Source organism: Rhamphochromis longiceps, linkage group LG4, assembly GCF_057381845.1.
Source record: "Rhamphochromis longiceps isolate RC_006_pf linkage group LG4, R_longiceps_female_GT1.1, whole genome shotgun sequence".
Taxonomy (NCBI): domain Eukaryota; kingdom Metazoa; phylum Chordata; class Actinopteri; order Cichliformes; family Cichlidae; genus Rhamphochromis; species Rhamphochromis longiceps.
In genome coordinates, this window is record NC_140560.1 from 23,940,396 (window position 1) to 23,965,716 (window position 25,321).

General features: G+C 39.3%; 2 protein-coding genes across 45 annotated transcripts in view; both read left to right on the forward strand.

The window, feature by feature from the left end:
• The window catches only part of dnaaf5 (dynein axonemal assembly factor 5), a 52,935-nt gene that overhangs the window by 26,953 nt on the left and 661 nt on the right, over positions 1-25,321 (forward strand). The window lies entirely within an intron of this gene.
• On the forward strand, positions 10,938-24,767 carry LOC146671639 (N-lysine methyltransferase KMT5A-like). 44 transcript variants are annotated; one of them, XM_085403936.1, is made up of 14 exons: positions 10,938-11,073; positions 11,705-11,848; positions 13,003-13,165; positions 13,253-13,445; positions 16,661-16,738; positions 17,410-17,487; positions 18,159-18,236; positions 18,908-18,985; positions 19,657-19,734; positions 20,615-20,668; positions 20,847-22,836; positions 22,956-23,021; positions 23,470-23,784; positions 24,279-24,766. In XM_085403936.1, exons 2-14 carry the CDS (start codon positions 11,740-11,742, stop codon positions 24,491-24,493), a joined length of 3,495 nt encoding a protein of 1,164 aa, XP_085260062.1. In that variant the 5' UTR covers positions 10,938-11,073; positions 11,705-11,739; the 3' UTR covers positions 24,494-24,766. The 44 variants fall into 44 exon arrangements, with proteins under 44 accessions (XP_085260062.1, XP_085260050.1, XP_085260053.1 ...); XM_085403924.1 differs by lacking the exon at positions 10,938-11,073 and adding an exon at positions 11,076-11,118; XM_085403927.1 differs by lacking the exon at positions 10,938-11,073 and adding an exon at positions 11,076-11,118 and having other exon boundaries at positions 19,657-19,701.

The following is a 25,321-nucleotide window of genomic DNA, read 5'->3' on the forward strand; positions in this document are numbered from 1 at the left end:
CATTTTCCTTGGCCATGAGACTCTGATGCAGCACTCACAACTACCAAAAAAGACTGTTTGAATGAAATTTATAAACAACTGCTGGTCTTTTCAATGTATAAAAAAAGCATCAGCCCTCTTTAACATTATTGGCTGATTTTAGGTCAACATACTGTGACAGACAATAGATTTTTCTTTTAATTGATATTTAAAAGTTTAAATATCTAGTTTAGTTATTTCAGCTGAAACCAGTGACTCTCACACTGGGGTCATCCATCGTTGATGCCAAAAAGTACAGTGATAGTTTTGTTTCATTGTGTGGGTTTTGTTTTTTTTTTCAATTCAAGTATTCATTTACCACATTGGCACAGTATTAGGGATCATTTTCATGCTGAAAAAGGAAGCTATAGCTTGACCCATCATGTTTTCTATACATGATGGGTCAAAATCCGATTGTACAAACGCATAATTCCAGTTTTTCCGATGGTTCACCCAAAGGTCCAGAGGCACCACTCAGGTCCTGTGTCAGGTCTGTGCTGGATATTTTTTAAGACCTATTACATCTTCTTTTGTCCCCCACTTGTCCAGTTTCCTCAAATTTATTAAGGACACAATGCACACCAGTGCCGAAATCTAGGGAGTTTTAGGCTAATAGCGCTTTGTAAAAACACCTTGTTGATGCAAAAATGCTTTTTGGCAAACTGCATTATCGTTGGTATTTTTCATGTATTCAACTAAAGAAATGGTAACAAATTATCTGTTTTGCAGCAGGCTGCCAGTAAAAAAATTCCCTTAAGATACAATTTAAAATTGTGTGTTATTTATAGACACAACACTGGCTCCTTGGAAGCAAAATTTGAAGAAATGAGGGGTGGCGCAGGACTTTTGCACATTGCTGTTATAAATGGAAAAAATGAGGGACATTTACACAAACAAAATAAACATATTCCACCTTCACCCATGTTATCTTTTCAATCCAGATTTATTTTCTGATACAATTGTGTAAAATTGTGTCACGTGTGTCTGAAGCATTTAGGCTGAAAGGGTTTGGAATACCAATGGTTTGAATGGTACCTAAATGATGTTACAGTTTTTGGAAATTTCTCAAATTTTCAAGAGGCTCCAAAGTGTTTTAGAAGTGCTGAAATAAATGACACAAGAGCATTAGAACGTATTCTTTTCAGCAGATGTGCCTCAAGCAGTTTAAGTATATGGTTGTGAGTCGGGCTCTTCAAACTGTGCTCAGAGACTCTTTGTGGAATACACGACCTCGCGTCTCGCTGAGTGATCTATATCTGACAGCACCCATAACCAGCCCATATCCTGGTGGAAGCATTCCTCCCTCTCATGCATGGCTCTGTTTGAAGCTTTCTTTTTCCCACCCTCTGTTTTTCCCTCTATCTCTCTCTACTTCTTCCTTTAATAGCTGATCCCATTCTTACGCTTCTTGTATTTCAAACGCATATCTGCGAATTGTCTTGATGTCTGCAGCATGTCCTGACAGAATGATGGACAACACTCCCATCCCTCCTTCTGTCACTGCTGGCACGGGCGTAACTTGCTTCTCACAAGCCATCATTGTTCTCTTTTAATTCAAAGTCCCGCCTCTCCCCACCACATCCATCCCAACTGAGTACAGGACACACAAAAGCTAAGAATCCCCTCAATCCCCTTGAAGAACAAAGGTGGGTATCAAATGATTAGCTTACATGCAATAACTCATCCAGAGTGATATTCTGTCACCACTGAAACAGCGCTTTTGCATTGTTGTTTGTGGAGTGTTTACCCACTGGGACAGCAATAGAAGTAATTCAATATACCTGGAAAATCAGCACAGCGTGTGGGAGCAATGGAGGAGAGGATTTTAACAGTGACTTATCGCCTCCTGGTGGATTTTTTTTTTTTCTTTAAGGATCTGCACACTTGGCGTCTATAATATAGTTGATCGCTGCCACCTGCTGGTGTGCTCAGTCCTTTAAGCGAATAAGAATGTTCAAAAAAGCTGTCATGGAGGTCTGTATTATCTCCAAAAGGGTCATTTGATTTACAGTCAGCAAAAAACACACAATCAACAAGCAAAATGCAATAAATAGCGTGCTATTCACAAGACTAATGGCAAACTTCTCTGAGAAAGGGTGGCTAGAGTCATCCAGGATAGGCTGGGCCTGTCCTTACCTTGTACAGGTTATGAAGATGATTCAGGGTCACACCTGCAATTTTGCTACACTGTTGCTGTTTTTTTTGGGGGGGGGGTTAGGTTTAGTGAGCGTTCCAGCTGATAAAAGAGAACATGAGAACAAATTCAATAAAACTCATAAAAGTGCTGTTGACGTGGAAACCACAGAGCTTGTAGTTAAAGTGCATGCGTGGTTAGGTTGTTCTACAGACGGCATCCACCTGGAGCTCAAAGGTCAACTTACAGCCTTTGCTTGCCTATAAAATAAGGAAAGGCTGTAAAGCTATAAAAACAGTGCCTCGCCCACCTTTATTAGCTAAAATATTATTATTATTATTATTATTATTATTATTATTGTTGTTGTTGTTAAATTAAGGGGACTATGGAAAACGAGATCTGGAAGACCATGAAAATTTTCAGATTAAAACTGCGCATCAGTGCGTGCTAGTTTAGCTCACTGGTTGAAAATCCCTATGGCTGTACAGCATCCAGGGTTCGAATCCAACCTGCAGTCCGTTGCTAAGTATCTTCTCCGACTCTTTCTTGTCAACTCTTTACTGCAAAAACTTGAAGTGCAAAAACAAAACGGAAAAAAAAACCTGCACATCATCAATCTGTTACCTTGTTTGACAGAAATCTGTGCATTTCTTTCTTTTTTATGACTATTTACTGAACAAAAATGTGCATTATGATTTTGTAAACTGCCTAAGCATAAAAGGTTTTTTAAAAATAGCTTATTATAAGTTGAATGGGGGAAAGAGATTTTGCTTTGGGTCTGGCTAAAACGTTTTGGGGTGGGAATGTCAGAATTTCTTACTGGCAGGAAAAATGCTGGAAGGAAACCTTAGCTGCAATTTGTGTGAGATGTGCAGCATCTTGATGAGCCAGAGTGCTTTTAAAAACACATCCAGCCAGTAGTTAAAACTTTAAACTGAGTTATTTTTATGTTCACAGATAAATATGAGGCAGCACTTTAGGAGAAGTACAGTGTGCCAGTTGTTAAGTATGATGATGGTGCAAATATTATAAGTGGCTTTGAGCTTGTTAAAACTGTCACCCCTCACTGAGTGACAGCATCAGCTCGCTGTTGTTATTTAGTGTAGAGTGGAATTGAAGATCATGGGAGATGTTTATTTTTGGGCCCAAATTTTTAAGTATTTGATGTTCAGCTCAAATCCAGAACGCTGACTTTAATGTGTGCTATCTTTCTGAATTTGTTTCTCTCTCTCTCTCTCTCTGTGTGTGTGTGTGTGTGTACTTGTTTTCATGACATCTTAGGACAATTTTATGATAACACACTCACAAAATGAGGACGCTCAGAAAAATGAGGACATTTTTGAGGTCCTCATTTTTCTGAGCCTTCTAAAGTGTTCTAGAGGCTCCCAACATGCTCCCAAACCAAAAATCTCGGAAGTCCTGAAACATCACAATTTTATGAAAAAGTGTGTTTAAGTGTGTTTAGCGTTTTTGCTCACTTTCAGTTTCACCGCCTACTGGCCAGTTTTGGAACTTAACACACTTTAAACACACTTTCAGTGACGTCACTCTGCGAGTCCTCATATTGTAGGTGTGTCAGACACAATAACACATTTGACCCAGGTTATACCCTTCTGGGGCTTAGCGGACACATGCGTGGACAGCACCTTTTAGCTCTTATGTCCACAGTCGTATTCAATGTTGAAATGGAGGTGAAATTTATTTGAAACATTCGTGGAATAGTAACAGATGAATTTTGAGGCTTCTGAAAATTGTTCGTTCAAACCTTGCCAATTAAACAATCATTCTAACACACATCAAAATCTTTTCACATTTTTATACATATTAAGGTGAACTCTAAACAAGGGTAACAACAGTTAAATCAGGCAAATCTTGACAAAAATGAAGGTCTTTAGGTTCAGTTATCAGTGCCTGCACAGCTTGGTTTCTTTTGTTGTTGACAAAATGTATCGAAATATAAAGTTTCAACATTTGTCTAATTATATTACTATTAATTAATGAGTCTTACTTCTCAAGATCAATGCACAAATTGTCTGACCTTCACTATGCAGAATGATGTGTGTGCAGATTTTGACCCTTGAAGAGTTTATATTAATCTGAATTAATATAATTGCATCTGCAATCCGCAGTTGAACTTGGAGATTCCTGCCGCTGTCATCTGATTCAGTATGATCATCAGGCTCAGTCTCGACTCTGTGTATCTACAAGAATTGATGAAAAAAGTCAACACTTTATTAATTATATTTTAAATTCAACTTACCTTATACTTTTTACAATATGGTATAAAATGCATATTGTTTCTTTAAAAACTAATAACACACTATTAAAAACTGCAGAATGCACAATTCCAGCTTCATTTAGTAATTCAATTAGTAAATAAAAGTGAGTAATTAAGTCACTTAATTAACTAAGCAACTGTAAATGTCACAGTATACAGAAGTACAATTCAATTTCAATTCAATTTTATTTATATAGCACCAAATCACAAAAAAAGTCGCCTCAAGGGGCTTCATAGGTACAGAGAAAAACCCAACAATCATACTGTATGACCCCCTATGAGCAAGCGCTTTGGCAACAGTGGAAATGAAAAACTCCCTTTTAACAGGAAGAAACCTCTGGCAGAACCAGGCTCAGGGAGGGGCGGCCATCTGTTGCGACTGGTTGGGGTGAGAGAAGGAAAACAGGATGAAAGACATGCTGTGGAAGAGAGACAGAGGTTAATAACAGATATGATTCAATGCAGAGAGGTCTATTAACACATACTGAGTTATAAAGGTGACTGGAAAGGAAAAACTCAATGCATCATGGGAATCCCCGGCTGCCTACGTCTATTGCAGCATAACTAAGGGAGGATTCATGGTCACCTGGTCCAGCCCTAACTATATGCTTCAGCTAAAAGGAACGTTTTAAGCCTAATCTTGAAAGTAGAGATAGTGTCTGTCTCCCAAATCCAAACTGGAAGCTGGTTCCACAGAAAAGGGGCCTGAAAACTGAAGGCTCTGCCTCCCATTCTACTTTTAAATACTCTAGGAACAACAAGTAGGCCTGCAGAGTGAGAGCGAAGTGCTCTAATAGGGTGATATGGTACTACAAGGTCATTAAGATAAGATGGGGCCTGGTTATTTAAGACCTTGTATGTGAGGAGTAGAATTTTGAATTTAATTCTGGATTTAACAGGAAGCCAATGAAGGGAAGCCAAAACAGGAGAAATCTGCTCTCTCTTTCTAGTCCCTGTCAGTACTCTTGCTGCAGCATTTTGGATTAGCTGAAGGCTTTTCAGGGAGTTTTTAGGACATTCTGATAATAATGAATTACAGTAGTCCAGCCTGGAAGTAATAAATGCATGAACTAGTTTTTCAGCGTCACTAAGAGACAGGATATTTCTAACTTTAGAGATGTTGCACAAATGAAAGAAAGCAGGCTTACATATTTGTTTAATATGTGCATTGAAGGACATGTCTTGGTCAAAAATGACTCCAAGGTTCCTCACAGTATAACTGGAGGCCAAGGTAATGCCATCCAGGGTAAGAATCTGCTTAGATACCATATTTCTAAGATTTTCAGGGCCGAGTACAATAACCTCAGTTTGATCTGAATTAAGAAGCAGAAAGTTAGCGGCCATCCAGGTCTTTATGTCTTTAAGACATTCCTGCACTTTAACTAATTGGTGTGTGTTATCTGGCTTCATGGACAGAGCTGCGTGTCATCTGCATAGCAGTGTAAATGTATGCTATGTCTTCTAATGATACTGCCTAGGGGAAGCATGTATAATGTAAACAGAATTGGTCCTAGCACTGAACCCTGTGGAACTCCATAATTGACCTTAGTGGGTGAAGAGGACTCTCCATTTACATGAACAAATTGTAGTCTATTAGATAGATATGATACAAACCACTGGAGTGCAGTACCTGTAATACCTACAGCATGCTCTAATCGCTCTAATAGGATATTATGGTCAACAGTATCGAACGCTGCACTAAGGCCTAGCAGGACAAGCACAGAGATGAGTCCACTGTCAGAGGCCATAAGAAGATCATTTGTAACCTTCACTAAAGCTGTTTCTGTGCTGTGATAAGCTCTGAAACCTGACTGAAACTCTTCAAATAAACCATTCCTCTGCAGATGATCTGTTAGCTGTTTGACAACTACTCTTTCAAGGATTTTTGATATGAAAGGAAGGTTGGAGATTGGCCTATAATTAGCTAAGACTGCTGGGTCTAGAGATGGCTTTTTGAGTAAAGGTTTAACTACAGCCAGCTTGAAGGCCTGTGGTACATAGCCGATTATTAGAGATAGGTTGATCATATTTAAGATTGAAGCATTAATTAATGGCAGGACTTCTTTGAGCAGTTTTGTAGGAATGGGGTCTAAAAGACACGGAGGTTTGGAGGAAATAATTATAGAAGTTAACTCAGAAAGATCAATTGGAGAAAAAGAGTAACTTAACATCAACGGTACTAAAAGTAGCTGTAGATAATATTACATCTGTGGGATGATTATTGGTAATTTTTTCTCTAATGATAAGAATTTTATTTGTGAAGAAGTTCATGAAGTCATTACTAGTTAACGATGGTTGGCTCAAAAGTGCTCTGATTGTTTGTCAGCCTGGCTACAGTGCTGAAGAGAAACCTGGGGTTGTTCTTATTTTCTTCAATCAGTGATGAATAGTAAGATGTTCTGGCTTTGGGGGGGCTTTCTTATAAATCAGCAAAATATTTCTCCAATTATGATGATCCTCTAAATTTGTGACACGCCATTTCCTCTCCAGCTTACGAGTCATCTGCTTTAGGCTACGTGTTTGAGAATTATACCACAGAGTCAGGTACTTCTGATCTGAGACCTTAGTTTTCACAGGAGCTACAGTATCAGAGTCATATGTAGTGAGGAGGTAAAATTATTATTAACAAGATAATTGACCTCTGTTGGGGTAGCGTTCAGATAGCTGCTCTGCTCTGTGTTGGTACAGGTCATTGAAGATGATAACAGTGGGTGGATTACATTCTTAAACATAGTTACAGCGCTTTCAGAAAGACATCTGTGATAAAGTCTACTCTCCACTGCTGTGTAATCAATTATTGTAAATGTAAATGTTATCAGGAAATGATCAGACAGGAGAGGGTTTTCAGGAAACACTGTTAAATGTTCAGTTTCTATGCCATATGTTAAAAACAAGATCTAGAGTGTGATTAAAGTGGTGGGTGGGTTCTTTTACATTTTGAGAGAAGCCAATTGAGTCTAATAACAGATTAAATGCCATGTTGAGGCTGTCATTCTTAGCATCTACATGGATGTTAAAATCACCCACAATAATTATTTTATTTGAGCTGAGCACTAAATCAGATAAAAAGTCTGAGAAATCAGAGAGAAACTCTGTGTAAGGCCCAGGTGGACAATAGATGATAACAAATAAGACTGGTTTCTAAAATTTTTCAGCTGGGGTGGACAATGTTAAGCATCAGGCTTTCAAATGAATTAAAAGTCTGTCTTGGTCTTTCATTAATTAATAGGCTGGTGTGAAAAATTGCTGCCACACCGCCCCCTCGGCCTGTGCTTCGAGGTTTCTGGTAGTTAGAATGACTCGGGGGTGTTGATTCATTTAAACTAACATAATCATCCTGCTACAACCAGGTTTCTGTAAGGCAAATCGATTGTTCTTTCTTTGTAATTGTTTATGTTTAAGTTGTTTGTTGCTGGTTTTTATTTTGTTTTTCGTCTGTTTGGGAGCTGACACAGTCTCAAAGGAGATGTTTTTTTTTGGGGGGGGGTAACAGGAGAAGAGAAGCTGCAGAGAGGCGTGTAAGACTGCAACTCTGCTTCCTGGTCCCAACTCTGGATAGTCATATTATGGGGGGTTTAATTAATTTGTCCATATTTCTAGAAATGAGAGCTGCTCCATCCAAAGTGGGATGGATGCCGTCTCTCCTTACAAGACCAGGTTTCCTTCAGAAGGTTTGCCAATTATCTATGAAGCCCACATCGTTTCTGGGACACCACTCAGACAGCCAGCAATTTAAGGAGAACATGCGGCTAAACATGTCACTCCTGGTCTGATTGGGGAGGGGACCAGAGAAAACTACAGAGTCCGACATTGTTTTGGCAAAGTTACACACCGATTCAATATTGATTTTAGTGACCTCCGATTGGCGTAACCGGGTGTCATTACTGCCGACGTGAATTATGATTTTACTGAATTTACGTTTACCCTTAGCCAGCAGTTTTAAATTTCCTTCAGTGTCGCCTGCTCTGGCCCCTGGAAGACAATTGACTATGGTTGCCGGTGTCTCTAGCTTCACATGTCTGAGAACAGAATTACCAGAGTTTGACCCCCGACGGGTGTGTCGCCGAGTGGGGAAAAACGGTTAGACATATGTATGAATTTGAGGAGTGGAACCAAAATGCAGACACAAAGGAACGTGAAAGAAAATTTGAATATTAACAGAAAGCAAGCCGTTTATTAATCTCTACTTTTAAGATTAGGCTTCAAACTTTCCTTTTTGCTAAAGCATATAGTTAGGGCTGGATCAGATGACCCTGGATCCTCCCTTAGTTGTGCTGCAGTAGATGTAGGCTGCCAGGGGATTCCCATGAAGCACTGAGTTTTTTCCTTTCCAGTCACCTTTCTCACTCACTGTGTGTTAATAGACCTCTCTGCACTGAATCATACTTGTTATTAATCCACAGCATGTCTTTGTCCTGTCTTCCTTTTCTCACCCCAACTAGTCACAGCAGATGCCCGCCGCTCCCTGAGCCTGGTTCTGCCAGAGGTTTCTTCCTGTTAAAAGGGAGTTTTTCCTTCCCACTGTCGCCAAAGCGCTTGCTCATAGGTGGTCCTATGATTGTTGGGTTTTTCCTCTGTATCTATTATTGTGCAATCTACTGTACAATATAAAGCGCCTTCAGGCGATTGTTGTTGTGATTTGGCGCTATATAAATAAAATTTAATTTAATTAAAAGATTACAAAACAGAAGGCAGAGGTGAAGATAAACAATAACCTAACCTGGGGAAAATATTTTTTATTAAAAAAACAAAAAACAAAAAAACCATGAAACCTGACATGGATACAAAGATACCTGGAACATGGAAACGTGGCACCAAAGACAACAGATGACCTGACACTGAACAAATTAGGACAGGACTTACAGTGGCTTGCAAAAGTATTCGGCCCCCTTTAACTTTCCCACATTTTGTCACATTACAGCCACAAACATGAATCAATTTTATTGGAATTCCACGTGAAAGACCAACACAAAGTGGTGCACACGTGAGAAGTGGAACGAAAATCATACATGATTCCAAACATTTTTTACAAATAAATAACTGAAAAGTGGGGTGTGCGCAATTATTCAGCCCCCTGAGTCAATACTTTGTAGAACCACCTTTTGCTGCAATTGGATTCCATTAAAATTGATTTGTGTCACGGCTGGGAAGGCGAGCCGTGTGGTGTGGAGGAAGGAGGACCCGAGATGCAAGCAGTGGATGAAAATGCTAGTGAAGTTTATTTACAAGGTGTAGTGGCAAACAAGCAGTGGGGCATGACAAATAACTGAAGACACCTAAACTGGGAAGAACTAAAATAACAGACCTGGGAGCATACGACAAAGGGCTGAGAGGCCGAGACGACGACCAGCAGGACACCGAGTAACACAGACTGACACGGAGGAACACAGACAAACCGGCAACAGGCAGGAGAACACACAGGGCTTAAATACACACACCAGTAATCAGGGGATGAGAGACAGGAGGGCAATACGGCTGGGAGGAATCAGAGCTGACGGGACAGGGGAAACGTAAAGTGAACACACTCACATCAGACAGAGACCTTCACAATAAAACAGGAAACTCAGACACGGGGAACCAAACAAGACACAGAACTAAACAGACAGATTCACAAACAGACGGGGTGACACCATAGACAGAGACACAGACTCAGAGGCAGACCAAATATAAGACATAGAACTCAAACAATAATAATAATCATCATCATAATAATAAACTAGAAAATGATAATAAACTAAAAGCGCTAGGTCACCGACCCAGGACCATGACAATTTGTGTTTGTGGCAGTAATGTGACAAAATGTGGAAAAGAGGGACGAATACTTTTGCAAGCCACTGTAAGTACACAGAGAGATAATGAGGGGATGAGGAACAGCTGGGACAAGGGGAAACAAAACTAGACTCATTGCATATAGGACAAGGACTTTCCCAATAAAACAGACATCACAAGGGTAATCTAATAAACAAATGAACTTAGCAAACCTAAAGAACTTATAAACAAACATCGACATCCAAACAAACTAAAACTTAAAACGCTGGGTCAACAGACCCAGGAAAGTGACAGTAAAATCATTTATTATATACATTATACTTATTTTCTTAAATTGCTTATCTATTATCTGTATTTTCACTTGGGGGTCTAGGGGTGCTGCTCTTCTTTTCATGACAAATTAGGACATGTTTATGATAACACACTGACAATATCAGGACAATTTTGGCCTTACTCTATCAGTGAACAGCATGCCCATGCTAACTTAAACTAGACCAGCAAGCTAACCCCATGTGTATTAAGTGTTACTTCAGAATAGGAACCAAACAAATTAACGGAACGAAATTAACTGTAACAGCAGTTTGCAAAACATTGTGACAGTTCTCAAGTGTTCCTACCTCAAATACAGCACGTGTTGCTGTGTTTTTGTTGTTAAATGGACGAGGAGAGACCGTGGCTGGTGAGAGGATGCAGCATTTCGTCAGTGGAGCATAGAACGACGTCTCTGATTGGTCAACAAGTGAGTAAAGATGCATCTGATTGTTCGAAAGCCTCAACCAAAGAGCTGCTGGTCACGGCAAGATACAAACTCGCCGGAGCTCTGCGTGAACGGCACATCCGGGACCTTCAGCACTCAGGAGAGATTTATCTTGACGTATGTATTTACCTTTGATATCCATGATTTCACGCACGCTTCGAGGTAAAGTTGTATGTTTAACAAGCTAATTAATGTTAGCTAAATGGAATGGAAACAACACACAATCGATTTGAATAAAGTTAAAATGGTGCATGATGATAAATGGTAATAAATATACTTTAGCTTTATCTTCAGCAACAGATATTAGAAGTTAAATTTAATTGTTTTTAAATTTCCACTGGAGTTAAAGGGCCTGCGGCCCTCTCTGCATCTGCAACTGCAGAGACAGTCAGTCTAAGCTCTTTTTAAGTGTAGGCTACTGCAACACGCATTTTATTTCAAGATATGTTTTCTGGGATTTAAATGATAATATTAATGTTTTCCTGTTTAGCACAAATCAATGACATTAGTGTTTCAGTAATGGTAGTAAAGTGCACAGTTTACAGTATTTGTCCGTGTATTGGCATGTTAAAATTATTCGTGAAGGTAATTTAATGTCACATTACATTTGCAAAGTGTTTGCACTGGTATATTAGTCTGATTAGCAAATGCATTGTGATTTAAGGCAGAAAAATACTATTTAAAATACCATGTAAAGAAAGTACTGGTTGGTTTTGTCTTGCTGACTTTTCGTCATTTTCTCATGAAGATGTGTACAGGTTGAGCAGATTGAGAGTGAAGAACATGTCAAAAAGAAGACTCAGACTTCGTCCTGAAGCAGAGGCTGCTCACTTTATTTTATCTGGAAGTGACAAGACTTGTTTAAAGGCCCAATGGATCAATGACTATAAAGGTATGTTATATGTTGTTCCTTATGGCTACTGCATGAATATTACCAGAGCTGCAACTAATGTTTATTATAATATTTAATAATATTGTCATGGCCCTGCGACCATGACTCGGTGACTTTGTGTTTATGTTCTTTATTGTTATTACTTTCATTATTATTCATGGCTGTTTTGGGATGGTTTGTGTTTGGGATTTTAGACACTGGGTTCTGGGTTTGTGCTCCCTCTGTTGGTCCCTGGTGTTAGTGTTCCCCTGTCTCATCAGGTTAATCAGGTCCAGCTGTGTCTCCCACCTGTGTGTGACTTCCCAGTGTCTCTCTGTGTATTTATAGTGTGTGTTTGCCTCTGTTCCTCGTCGCGTCGTCTGTGTTCATACCTGGTGTAATCCTCTGCGTGCTCTCCCTGCTGTTCTCCCTTCATGTTCAGGTTTCCCACTCCTCTGTGTAGTTTATCCCAGTTTAGTTTCGTCCTTAGTTCTGTTTGCCATCTCCACTTTGTGTTTGATATTATCAATAAATCACCCTCACACCTGAATAAGTGCTGCGTTTTGGGTCCTCCTTCCACTCTCCACACGGCCGCTGCCCCGGACCGTGACAAATATATAACAATTGCTTCAGTTTCCCTGAGGGAACCTCCCAAAGCTAGCTAGCTATCTATCTATCATCTAGATTAAAAAATGTTTTATATTTTCATGTATTTGAAATTTGTTGCCAACTATTTTAATAATTGTTTTTTTTATTATTAGCATTTATTTATTGTATCAACTCATTTGTTGCAGCCCTGAACGTAAGCATCTAGATCAGGGGTGCCCAATCCCGGTCCTCGAGAGCTACCGTCCTGCAGCTTTTAGATGCATCCTTGTTCCCACACACCTGAATCAAATGGTTTGATCTCTTCAGCATGCCATCATGTTTGGCAAAGGCCTGATAACAAGCCATTCATTTGATTCAGGTGTGTGGGAACAAGGATGCATCTAAAAGCTGCAGGACAGTAGCTCTCGAGGACCGGGATTGGGCACCCCTGATCTAGATGTTCCCCTCACAATTAAAACATTTTGTGATTGTTTGTTCTGCATATGTTTTGTCAGTGGCTGATCAGCTGCAGTAAACCTGATTTGGATTGTATTACTTAACGCTACTTATTGAACATCTTGTATTAGGACGTGGTGTATTTGCCTCTGAACCAATTGAAAAGGGATCCTTTGTGGTCGAGTACCGTGGGGAGCTTATCTCAGAACATGAACGGGACAAGCGGCAGAAAAAGTACACAGAAAAGCAAACTGCTTTCCTATTTGATTTTAAATGGAAAAATAGCACATGGTGGTAAGTAAAGGCATATACAATATCAGTTGTTCTTTACAACATTATGTTTTTAGTGAACAAAACATATGTTCTTTTCTTCACTTTTAGCATTGATGCCTCCCGTGAAGACGACTCACTTGGCCGGCTGGTTAATGATGACCACAAGTACCCAAACTGCAAGATGAAACAGCTGGCAGTCCAGGATAAACCTCATCTCTGCTTGTTTGCTATTGAAAATATCCAAGCGGAGAGTGAAATCACCTATGACTATGGAGAATCTATGTGGCCATGGCGAGCTCTGGTAAGTAAATCCTCTTCATAGATTGTGCAGTACAGGGAATGTTAAATATTAGTAGATGAAAAGATAGATATTATTCTAGTTATGAAGACCAGAGTAGATCAGTGCAGGGTTTTATTGACAAAATTTGATATTTTTGTCCTTTTACAGATGTTTTTGTCCATTTAACCTGAAGCTGATCAGTTTACATGATTGGATTTCTGGGGAAATAGATGGCTTTACATCAGTGTTGGGTTTAGAGCTTTTATTGACAACAGCAGGACAAGTTAGAAGTCAGGAACATGAACTCTACATGTGTTCAGTCGTCATGTCCTCATATTGTTTCAAGCTGTGAAGAACATGAGTGTGTTTCAGAATATATATATCTTTGCAGCAGTTACGATAATAATGTGCTGTTTGCACGATGAGCACTGCTGCTCTTTCTCAGCAAGAGCCTCCCCGAAATTGACCGTGCGCTTTGTGTTGTCCGTACGCGCATCTGTGCATTTCGTGGCGTCTGTGCAGAAATGACTCGCAAGACAAGGCTGCAAACTATTCTCACAGACTTCAAATGTGCACTTGAATCCAAGAAGATAGAAAAGGATCTCTCTCTGTCTCTCCCCCAGCTCTGCTGACTTGCCACTGAGAGAGTAACAACTGCCCCTCCCCCCTCTGCTCTGCAAACAGGTGGCTGTTTTTGCACCCCTCCCCCCTCTGCTCTGCAAACACGTGGCTGCTTTTGCACCCCTCCACTCACTTGCTCAGAGCCAGTGTGTGCAAAGTGGAGCAACATAACACTGACAGAGGTTCAGAGAAGGGAAAAAAAACAAAAAACGGAGCAGGCTGCCGTTGTTCACTTCAAGAAGGCGGCTCTATAGGCTGTTTTGTTTGCGACCGACACACAGTATAAATATATTCTCAATCACATTCACACCACTCTGTTATATCAGTTCCACTACATCAAGACTATTTTATGGTGGTGAGCTGTTTTATTGTCATGTATTTTGCATAGTAAGATAACCATGTCCTGCATTCAAAACCACTGAAAATGTCTATGGTGGTGCTGTACCTAATATTTTGCTCATTTGATCCAAAACCTATTTTTCCTTTATTTTGAAGGCTGAGGCTTAGATCCATTAGGTATTCACGAGAAAGGCATCATCACATGTCAGGATTACAGTATATCGAAAATATGTGATTATAATGGGAGTCAATGGGACCCAAAATGGTACGAGGAACACAGGAGGTAACACTTATGTGAATCTCCTTTGCTATATACCACACCATAGAGGGGATCATTGAATTTTAAAAATAATCCTAAAATGCACCTCATGGCCAAGTTTCATGCAACTAGTCTTTAAAATGATTGATATATTGAGAATCAAAAATCCAAAGGGTCCCTATTTTGACTTAAACCCTCCGAGGGTTTTAAAGCATCAATTTGGTCTTTATTCCAATTAAATTTAATATTTTTGTCCTTTTACACATGTTTTTGTCCATTTAACCTGAAGCTGATCAGTTTACATGATTGGATTTCTGGGGAAATAGATGGCTTTACATCAGTGTTGGGTTTAGAGCTTTTATTGACAACAGCAGGACAAGTTAGAAGTCAGGAACATGAACTCTACATGTGTTCAGTCGTCATGTCCTCATATTGTTTCAAGCTGTGAAGAACATGAGTGTGTTTCAGAATATATATATCTTTGCAGCAGTTACGATAATAATGTGCTGTTTGCACGATGAGCACTGCTGCTCTTTCTCAGCAAGAGCCTCCCCGAAATTGACCGTGTGCTTTGTGTTGTCCGTACGCGCATCTGTGCATTTCGTGGCGTCTGTGCAGAAATGACTCGCAAGACAAGGCTGCAAACTATTCTCACAGACTTCAAATGTGCACTTGAATCCAAGAAGATAGAAAAGGATCTCTCTCTGTCTCTCCCCCAGCTCTGCTGACTTGCCACTGAGAGAGTAACAACTGCCCCTCCCCCCTCTGCTCTGCAAACAGGTGGCTGTTTTTGCACCCCTCCCCCCTCTGCTCTGCAAACACGTGGCTGCTTTTGCACCCCTCCACTCACTTGCTCAGAGCCAGTGTGTGCAAAGTGGAGCAACATAACACTGACAGAGGTTCAGAGAAGGGAAAAAAAACAAAAAACGGAGCAGGCTGCCGTTGTTCACTTCAAGAAGGCGGCTCTATAGGCTGTTTTGTTTGCGACCGACACACAGTATAAATATATTCTCAATCACATTCACACCACTCTGTTATATCAGTTCCACTACATCAAGACTATTTTATGGTGATGAGCTGTTTTATTGTCATGTATTTTGCATAGTAAGATAACCATGTCCTGCATTCAAAACCACTGAAAATGTCTATGGTGGTGCTGTACCTAATATTTTGCTCATTTGATCCAAAACCTATTTTTCCTTTATTTTGAAGGCTGAGGCTTAGATCCATTAGGTATTCACGAGAAAGGCATCATCACATGTCAGGATTACAGTATATCGAAAATATGTGATTATAATGGGAGTCAATGGGACCCAAAATGGTACGAGGAACACAGGAGGTAACACTTATGTGAATCTCCTTTGCTATATACCACACCATAGAGGGGATCATTGAATTTTAAAAATAATCCTAAAATGCACCTCATGGCCAAGTTTCATGCAACTAGTCTTTAAAATGATTGATATATTGAGAATCAAAAATCCAAAGGGTCCCTATTTTGACTTAAACCCTCCGAGGGTTTTAAAGCATCAATTTGGTCTTTATTCCAATTAAATGTAATATTTTTGTCCTTTTACAGATGTTTTTGTCCATTTAACCTGAAGCTGATCAGTTTACATGATTGGATTTCTGGGGAAATAGATGGCTTTACATCAGTGTTGGGTTTAGAGCTTTTATTGACAACAGCAGGACAAGTTAGAAGTCAGGAACATGAACTCTACATGTGTTCAGTCGTCATGTCCTCATATTGTTTCAAGCTGTGAAGAACATGAGTGTGTTTCAGAATACGTCCTCATATGGTTGGACCAACAACTCTAGTGTGTGTGTGTGTTACACTGTCCTCATATTGTTGGGTAGCAGAACTGTACTGTGTTAAGTTTCTATAGAATCTGGCATAAGGAAGTCAGATCCTTCTGTAATAATGTTCACTGAAACAAGTATGATCTGTAGTTAATGAGCTAGTCAGCATTTGTAGTACAGAATGTTTCTGACATTATATTGTTGTCTTTTGTTGCAGACACCAAGTGTTGAGACCCTGTCCCAACCTCCTACAGACCAAGAAGTGAGTGACAAATCCACTTCATTCCTCCAACAGGTTACGCATAAATTTTTGTATTTGGAATCAAGTATATGAGTCAGTTGGGCCTAGTGCATAAATGAAATGCACTTTGATTGTATTAAAACAATCAGTTTGAGTGAAAGTTTCCCAAAATCAACATTAGCATTAGGAGAAGGAAATTGGCTATACCAGTTGTTAGTCCAAACTTTCCCTTTAAAGCATCAATTTGGTCTTTATTCCAATTAAATTTAATATTTTTGTCCTTTTACGCATGTTTTTGTCCATTTAACCTGAAGCTGATCAGTTTACATGATTGGATTTCTGGGGAAATAGATGGCTTTACATCAGTGTTGGGTTTAGAGCTTTTATTGACAACAGCAGGACAAGTTGGAAGTCAGGAACATGAACTCTACATGTGTTCAGTCGTCATGTCCTCATATTGTTTCAAGCTGTGAAGAACATGAGTGTGTTTCAGAATACGTCCTCATATGGTTGGACCAACAACTCTAGTGTGTGTGTGTTACACTGTCCTCATATTGTTGGGTAGCAGAACTGTACTGTGTTAAGTTTCTATAGAATCTGGCATAAGGAAGTCAGATCCTTCTGTAATAATGTTCACTGAAACAAGTATGATCTGTAGTTAATGAGCTAGTCAGCATTTGTAGTACAGAATGTTTCTGACATTATATTGTTGTCTTTTGTTGCAGACACCAAGTGTTGAGACCCTGTCCCAACCTCCTACAGACCAAGAAGTGAGTGACAAATCCACTTCATTCCTCCAACAGGTTACGCATAAATTTTTGTATTTGGAATCAAGTATATGAGTCAGTTGGGCCTAGTGCATAAATGAAATGCACTTTGATTGTATTAAAACAATCAGTTTGAGTGAAAGTTTCCCAAAATCAACATTAGCATTAGGAGAAGGAAATTGGCTATACCAGTTGTTAGTCCAAACTTTCCCTTTAAAGCATCAATTTGGTCTTTATTCCAATTAAATTTAATATTTTTGTCCTTTTACACATGTTTTTGTCCATTTAACCTGAAGCTGATCAGTTTACATGATTGGATTTCTGGGGAAATAGATGGCTTTACATCAGTGTTGGGTTTAGAGCTTTTATTGACAACAGCAGGACAAGTTAGAAGTCAGGAACATGAACTCTACATGTGTTCAGTCGTCATGTCCTCATATTGTTTCAAGCTGTGAAGAACATGAGTGTGTTTCAGAATACGTCCTCATATGGTTGGACCAACAACTCTAGTGTGTGTGTGTTACACTGTCCTCATATTGTTGGGTAGCAGAACTGTACTGTGTTAAGTTTCTATAGAATCTGGCATAAGGAAGTCAGATCCTTCTGTAATAATGTTCACTGAAACAAGTATGATCTGTAGTTAATGAGCTAGTCAGCATTTGTAGTACAGAATGTTTCTGACATTATATTGTTGTCTTTTGTTGCAGACACCAAGTGTTGTGACCCTGTCCCAACCTCCTACAGACCAAGAAGTGAGTGACAAATCCACTTCATTCCTCCAACAGGTTACGCATAAATTTTTGTATTTGGAATCAAGTATATGAGTCAGTTGGGCCTAGTGCATAAATGAAATGCACTTTGATTGTATTAAAACAATCAGTTTGAGTGAAAGTTTCCCAAAATCAACATTAGCATTAGGAGAAGGAAATTGGCTATACCAGTTGTTAGTCCAAACTTTCCCTTTAAAGCATCAATTTGGTCTTTATTCCAATTAAATTTAATATTTTTGTCCTTTTACACATGTTTTTGTCCATTTAACCTGAAGCTGATCAGTTTACATGATTGGATTTCTGGGGAAATAGATGGCTTTACATCAGTGTTGGGTTTAGAGCTTTTATTGACAACAGCAGGACAAGTTAGAAGTCAGGAACATGAACTCTACATGTGTTCAGTCGTCATGTCCTCATATTGTTTCAAGCTGTGAAGAACATGAGTGTGTTTCAGAATACGTCCTCATATGGTTGGACCAACAACTCTAGTGTGTGTGTGTTACACTGTCCTCATATTGTTGGGTAGCAGAACTGTACTGTGTTAAGTTTCTATAGAATCTGGCATAAGGAAGTCAGATCCTTCTGTAATAATGTTCACTGAAACAAGTATGATCTGTAGTTAATGAGCTAGTCAGCATTTGTAGTACAGAATGTTTCTGACATTATATTGTTGTCTTTTGTTGCAGACACCAAGTGTTGAGACCCTGTCCCAACCTCCTACAGACCAAGAAGTGAGTGACAAATCCACTTCATTCCTCCAACAGGTTACGCATAAATTTTTGTATTTGGAATCAAGTATATGAGTCAGTTGGGCCTAGTGCATAAATGAAATGCACTTTGATTGTATTAAAACAATCAGTTTGAGTGAAAGTTTCCCAAAATCAACATTAGCATTAGGAGAAGGAAATTAGCTATACCAGTTGTTAGTCCAAACTTTCCCTTTAAAGCATCAATTTGGTCTTTATTCCAATTAAATTTAATATTTTTGTCCTTTTACACATGTTTTTGTCCATTTAACCTGAAGCTGATCAGTTTACATGATTGGATTTCTGGGGAAATAGATGGCTTTACATCAGTGTTGGGTTTAGAGCTTTTATTGACAACAGCAGGACAAGTTAGAAGTCAGGAACATGAACTCTACATGTGTTCAGTCGTCATGTCCTCATATTGTTTCAAGCTGTGAAGAACATGAGTGTGTTTCAGAATACGTCCTCATATGGTTGGACCAACAACTCTAGTGTGTGTGTGTTACACTGTCCTCATATTGTTGGGTAGCAGAACTGTACTGTGTTAAGTTTCTATAGAATCTGGCATAAGGAAGTCAGATCCTTCTGTAATAATGTTCACTGAAACAAGTATGATCTGTAGTTAATGAGCTAGTCAGCATTTGTAGTACAGAATGTTTCTGACATTATATTGTTGTCTTTTGTTGCAGACACCAAGTGTTGAGACCCTGTCCCAACCTCCTACAGACCAAGAAGTGAGTGACAAATCCACTTCATTCCTCCAACAGGTTACGCATAAATTTTTGTATTTGGAATCAAGTATATGAGTCAGTTGGGCCTAGTGCATAAATGAAATGCACTTTGATTGTATTAAAACAATCAGTTTGAGTGAAAGTTTCCCAAAATCAACATTAGCATTAGGAGAAGGAAATTGGCTATACCAGTTGTTAGTCCAAACTTTCCCTTTAAAGCATCAATTTGGTCTTTATTCCAATTAAATTTAATATTTTTGTCCTTTTACACATGTTTTTGTCCATTTAACCTGAAGCTGATCAGTTTACATGATTGGATTTCTGGGGAAATAGATGGCTTTACATCAGTGTTGGGTTTAGAGCTTTTATTGACAACAGCAGGACAAGTTAGAAGTCAGGAACATGAACTCTACATGTGTTCAGTCGTCATGTCCTCATATTGTTTCAAGCTGTGAAGAACATGAGTGTGTTTCAGAATACGTCCTCATATGGTTGGACCAACAACTCTAGTGTGTGTGTTACACTGTCCTCATATTGTTGGGTAGCAGAACTGTACTGTGTTAAGTTTCTATAATATCTAGAATAAGGAACTCAGATCCTCCTGTCAATAATGTTCACTAATGTATCTGTGACATATATGTGAACTCAATGCAGCCTTTCATCTCAGCAAATATAATTAATGATTGACAGGGTTCACAAATGAATTTTCACCCAAGATTTTATGTCAAAATGACATGACACAAAGTGTGTGATATGTATGTTAAATCATTCTCACTATTAAGTTACAATGCATTGTTTTTCATTTCTTAACCTACTAGCAATGTTTTTTACAGTATACTGAATTGCATAATAATTTTGAGTTAGTTTTCAAATGAATTATAATTACAAACATTGAATTTGTTACGTTTCATGTAAGGCCAGACAAAAATCTCGAGTTCTCACCTTTCACCAGACAGCTACCTCAGAGCAGGTAAGCCAGCTGCCTTTTTCTTCTTCATTCAAATTGTTTATGCTATGTAATTATGCATATTTACTACATGAATGCATTTTCATCAAGTCATGGATTGCAGAATGTTCTGCTACTGGAGGGGGAATGACATTCTAGCTATTAATAAATACAAAGATGCTTTTTCTCCATTTTCGTTCAGATCTCTACTGATGAATTCTCAGATTGTACGGATTATGAAGATAAAGACTATTTCCCAGATTCATGTGGCAGTTCCTCTGACACAAGTCTCCATAGTGTGGACATGAAAATCACAGAATGTGTGGTTCCCCAAAATACGTTAAATGACATGGCATTGGAGACGGCTTCAGGACACAGTGGGAAGATCACCAGTTCAGAGAAACCTACAACATTTAGTTTGTCACTGAGAAGTAGCAGTCACAGTACTTCGGTAACAAGCCGCAGTTTTGATTCATCAGGGGTCACATCACCTAAAAACAGCTCCATAAAAGTCCTACCTTTGCCAAACACGGAAAGACAAAGCAAGTACAACAAGAAGCAATACTGTCTATATTGTAAAAAGGCCATTGCTAAATTGGCAAGGCACCTTGAATCTGCCCACGGTAATGTGCCGGAAGTTGCAAGCGCCTTCAGTTATGATAAAAGATCCTGCAAAAGAAGAGATTTGTTGCGCTCTATTAAGAAGAGGGGAAACTTTAACCATAATGCTACTGTGGCAACTTCTGGTGCTGGAGAAATGGTTGCTTGTCGAAGACCCACTACTGCAACAGGATCTGAGGACTACCGTCATTGTAAATTTTGTCAAGGACTATATGCAAGAAATTGCCTTTGGAGGCATGTGAGAAGGTGCCCTCAGAGGTTTAATGAGGAAGCTCCCTCTGGGCAAAGACGGATGCATCTGCAATTACCGAAACCTGATCAAGTTCATGAAGCTGTATGGAAGATTGCTTGTGAAATGAATCAGGATGACATTTCCTTTGTAGTAACGAGTGAAAGAGACATTCTTAGCCTTGGTGAGTCACTGTACAATGGCAGAAAACCAAATGAGAAAAGGAATGATTACATACGCCAAAAAATGAGAGAGATCGCAAGGTTATTGATAACCGCCAGAGCTATGACACCTTTGAAGAGCACAGAAGACCTTGTTATGCCTACTAACTTTCCCCATGTCATACAAGCAGTCAGAGCTGTTGCTGGTTATGAGCAGGAGAGCAACTCATATAAAACCCCATCCTTGGCTTTGAAATTGGGACACAGTTTGGCTAAAGTTGCAAGCATTGTGCAGTGTAAAGCCATCATTGCAAATCGCTATGATGTTGCAGAGTCAGCCAAGCAGTTTGCCACTCTGTATGAAAAAAAGTGGTCAGAGTCCATTTCAGCTGCTGCATTGGGCACACTTCAACAAGCCAAATGGAATAAACCACAGATTTTGCCATTTACACAGGATGTGTCACTGCTGCATAAGTTTCTTGCTACTAAGTCCGCAATGTACATGAAGGACCTTGAGGAAAAACCCAACAGCACAACCTTCGGAAATCTTGCTCAAGTGACTTTGACGCAGGTAGTGCTATTTAACAGAAAAAGGCAAGGAGAAGTTTCAAAAATGGAGCTCCAGGTTTTTACATCCCGGAATCGCACAGAGTTGAATCCTGACATTATGATCGGCCTAACTGAGTTTGAAAGGAAACTTGCAAAGCACTTTGACAGAGTTGAGATTCGTGGTAAAAGATCAAGAATGGTACCTGTGCTTCTCACACCTGACATGATCACTGCAATGGAGCTCCTCGCAAAAGCCAGAAGTGAGTGTCAAGTCCACACAGAGAATGTGTACTTGTTTGCACGCCCAGGTGTCCTTTCACATTACAGAGGCTCTGACTGCTTTCGCAAGTATGCAAATAAATGTGGTGCAAAGTACCCAGAGGCCCTTACCTCAACAAGATTGCGGAAACAAGTTGCCACTTTGTCCACAGTACTAAATCTAAAAGAAAATGAAATGGATCAACTTGCCACCTTTCTCGGACACGACATCCGTGTCCATCGAGAATTCTACCGGCTTCCAGAGAGTACCCTGCAGCTTGCAAAAGTCAGCAAACTGTTGATTGCAATGGAGAAAGGAAAACTGTCTGACCTGCAGGGGAAAGGGCTGGATGACATCGTGATCAATCCTGATGGTGAATTCTTTTTCTTTCTTTTTTTTTTTTGAAACATAGTTATCTTTGAATATAACATTTGTGAATGTTCAGCAGATTCTAATATAAATATTTTGTCTTGATTATTTTTCCCCAACAAGATGAAGCAGTTACAAGTGATGATGATTCCAGTGGAGAAACCATCACTGACCCTCAACAACACAAAGGTATCTTGACTTGCCCAGTGTGTGATAATATCTTTAAGTTATGAGACTGGAGACAGTTAATAGGTTCATGTCATGTTAGATGGGCTTAAGGGACAGCAGTATATAAATTAGACAGAATGGTAGACACCATTCATTAATATGGTACTAAAAGATCTGGATACATTGAAGTCTGGCAAAATGCATAAATAAGCAATACAAAGGCAAATATTAAATATAAGGATTAGGAGGTCCACTTCTGTGAGATTAGGCACACAAGTTGAGAGGTAGTGCATGCAAGTAATGTGTTTCTAGGGAGATGCCTGAGTATTGATGAGTATTATTAGTAGATTATGTTCACATGTAAAATATTCATATCAAATGTAAAATTACACACTGCCCAATGCTGACTTTGCCTACAATGCAAACAAAAAATGCATTAATTCTCATATTTCACTGTTACTTTTCAAAGGCTCAAGGACCAAGAATTCTGGGAACCAAAGCCACACACTTTACTCAGCTTCCCTGGACAATATGGAGGGCGCTTCTGCCTCAACCACCCTGGACAATATGGAGGGCGCTTCTGCCTCAACCACCCTGGACAACATGGAGGGCGCTTCTGCCTCAACCACCCTGGACAACATGGAGGGCGCTTCTGCCTCAACCACCCTGGACAATATGGAGGGCGCTTCTGCCTCAACCACCCTGGACAATATGGAGGGCGCTTCTGCCTCAACCACCCTGGACAGCAAAAACATCAGCAACACTGCACCAGGAAAGGGTAAAGGTACCCATATACAAAATGTTTTAAGTGAATATACTTGTTATCAATGGACATGTTTATTCTTTTCAGGCATGACACTATTCAGAGCTTTTATCATAAATCATTTCATCTTATTTGATTCCCAGCAGAACACAGCACTTCAAATGGTTCATTCCAAGCATCCTTAAAGGAGCAATAAGCAATATCTTTTCACTGCTAGGTGTGCTGTTTTGCACTGCCTGTAAACCAAACCAAAGTCTATGGCTGGAGATCAACACAGAGAGAGGGATTGTGACTTCATGCTGTACTCCAGATGAAATTACACCTCTAATTATTCACATAGCCATTTTTAATTCCTTCAACCTAAGTATGATGAATTGTGCTTATTGCTCCTTTAAAGTGCTCCAGTAGAAAGCAAGGTTTAAGAACATTTTGTATTCACATTAGAAACTAGAATATTTTCTCTCTTATCTTACATTCGCATTAAGATATATATTTTTTGTTTCCATTTATGACAGCTGGGAAGGCAAGGTGCAAGTGGACAGATGATGAAGTAAAGGCTGTTGAGCGGCACTTACTTCATTTCATAACAAGCTGCAAAGTACCTGGCAAAAAGGAATGTGACTCCTGCATCCAAGCAGAGCCGGCAGCTCTGAAAGGCAGAGACTGGGTTGCCATAAAGTATTACATCCACAACAGGATCGTAGCATTGAAAAGAAAGATGAATAAATAAAATTACAAAATGCAGGTTCAGGAATGCTGCATCAGTTAAAATTAACTTGATTTTCATTTTTATTTTTTTTTTAATTTTTGACTTTGTCTGTTGGGTTAGTAATGACTAAGTTACTCAGTCCTTTCTCCTGGTTTTTGCCATCATAAGTTAATACTCAAGGGAGATAGTTTGTTACTCTCAGTTATTTCAGTATTGCAGGTCACTCAGTTATTTCAGTATTACAGGTCTCTGCATTGCATTGTTTATACCCATAAATCTGTTTATTATGGGTGCATTTTGTAATTAAAAAATAAGAAAGGCAGAAAATGTTCCATGTTTTTATTCACATAAACATTCACTGCAAAATTAATGCAATACAATATTAAGACTTAAAAAGTAGACTGACCACATTTTTGAGCTATGTCTCTTTTTAAGTCTCTATACAGCTCAGATTTACTGTGTTGTATTAACACATGAATGTCTGATATTTCTGTCAGAAGTTACCCGACTGGTGAGCATTACTATTGTGCATCCATGCCTATTATATTGTAATCTCAAAAGGAGCCAAGCTGAAAATACAGACCCTACCCTTACCTGGTCCTTATAAGTCATGTATACTTGAAAATTATGTGTGTATCCATGGGCTTCACAATTCACCTAAACATGAAATATCAGTGTGTGTGACCTTATGGTACTCATAAGTCACATAAACCTGACAGTGTCCTCATAAGTAGCAGTAAATTCAGGTTTGACCAAAATTTAACCCTAGCCAAAATCTCAACAGATGGGCGTGTTCCTGGAAGCATGGGTCAAATTTTTTTGTGATTCCCATGCCTCTAGGACCTTCAG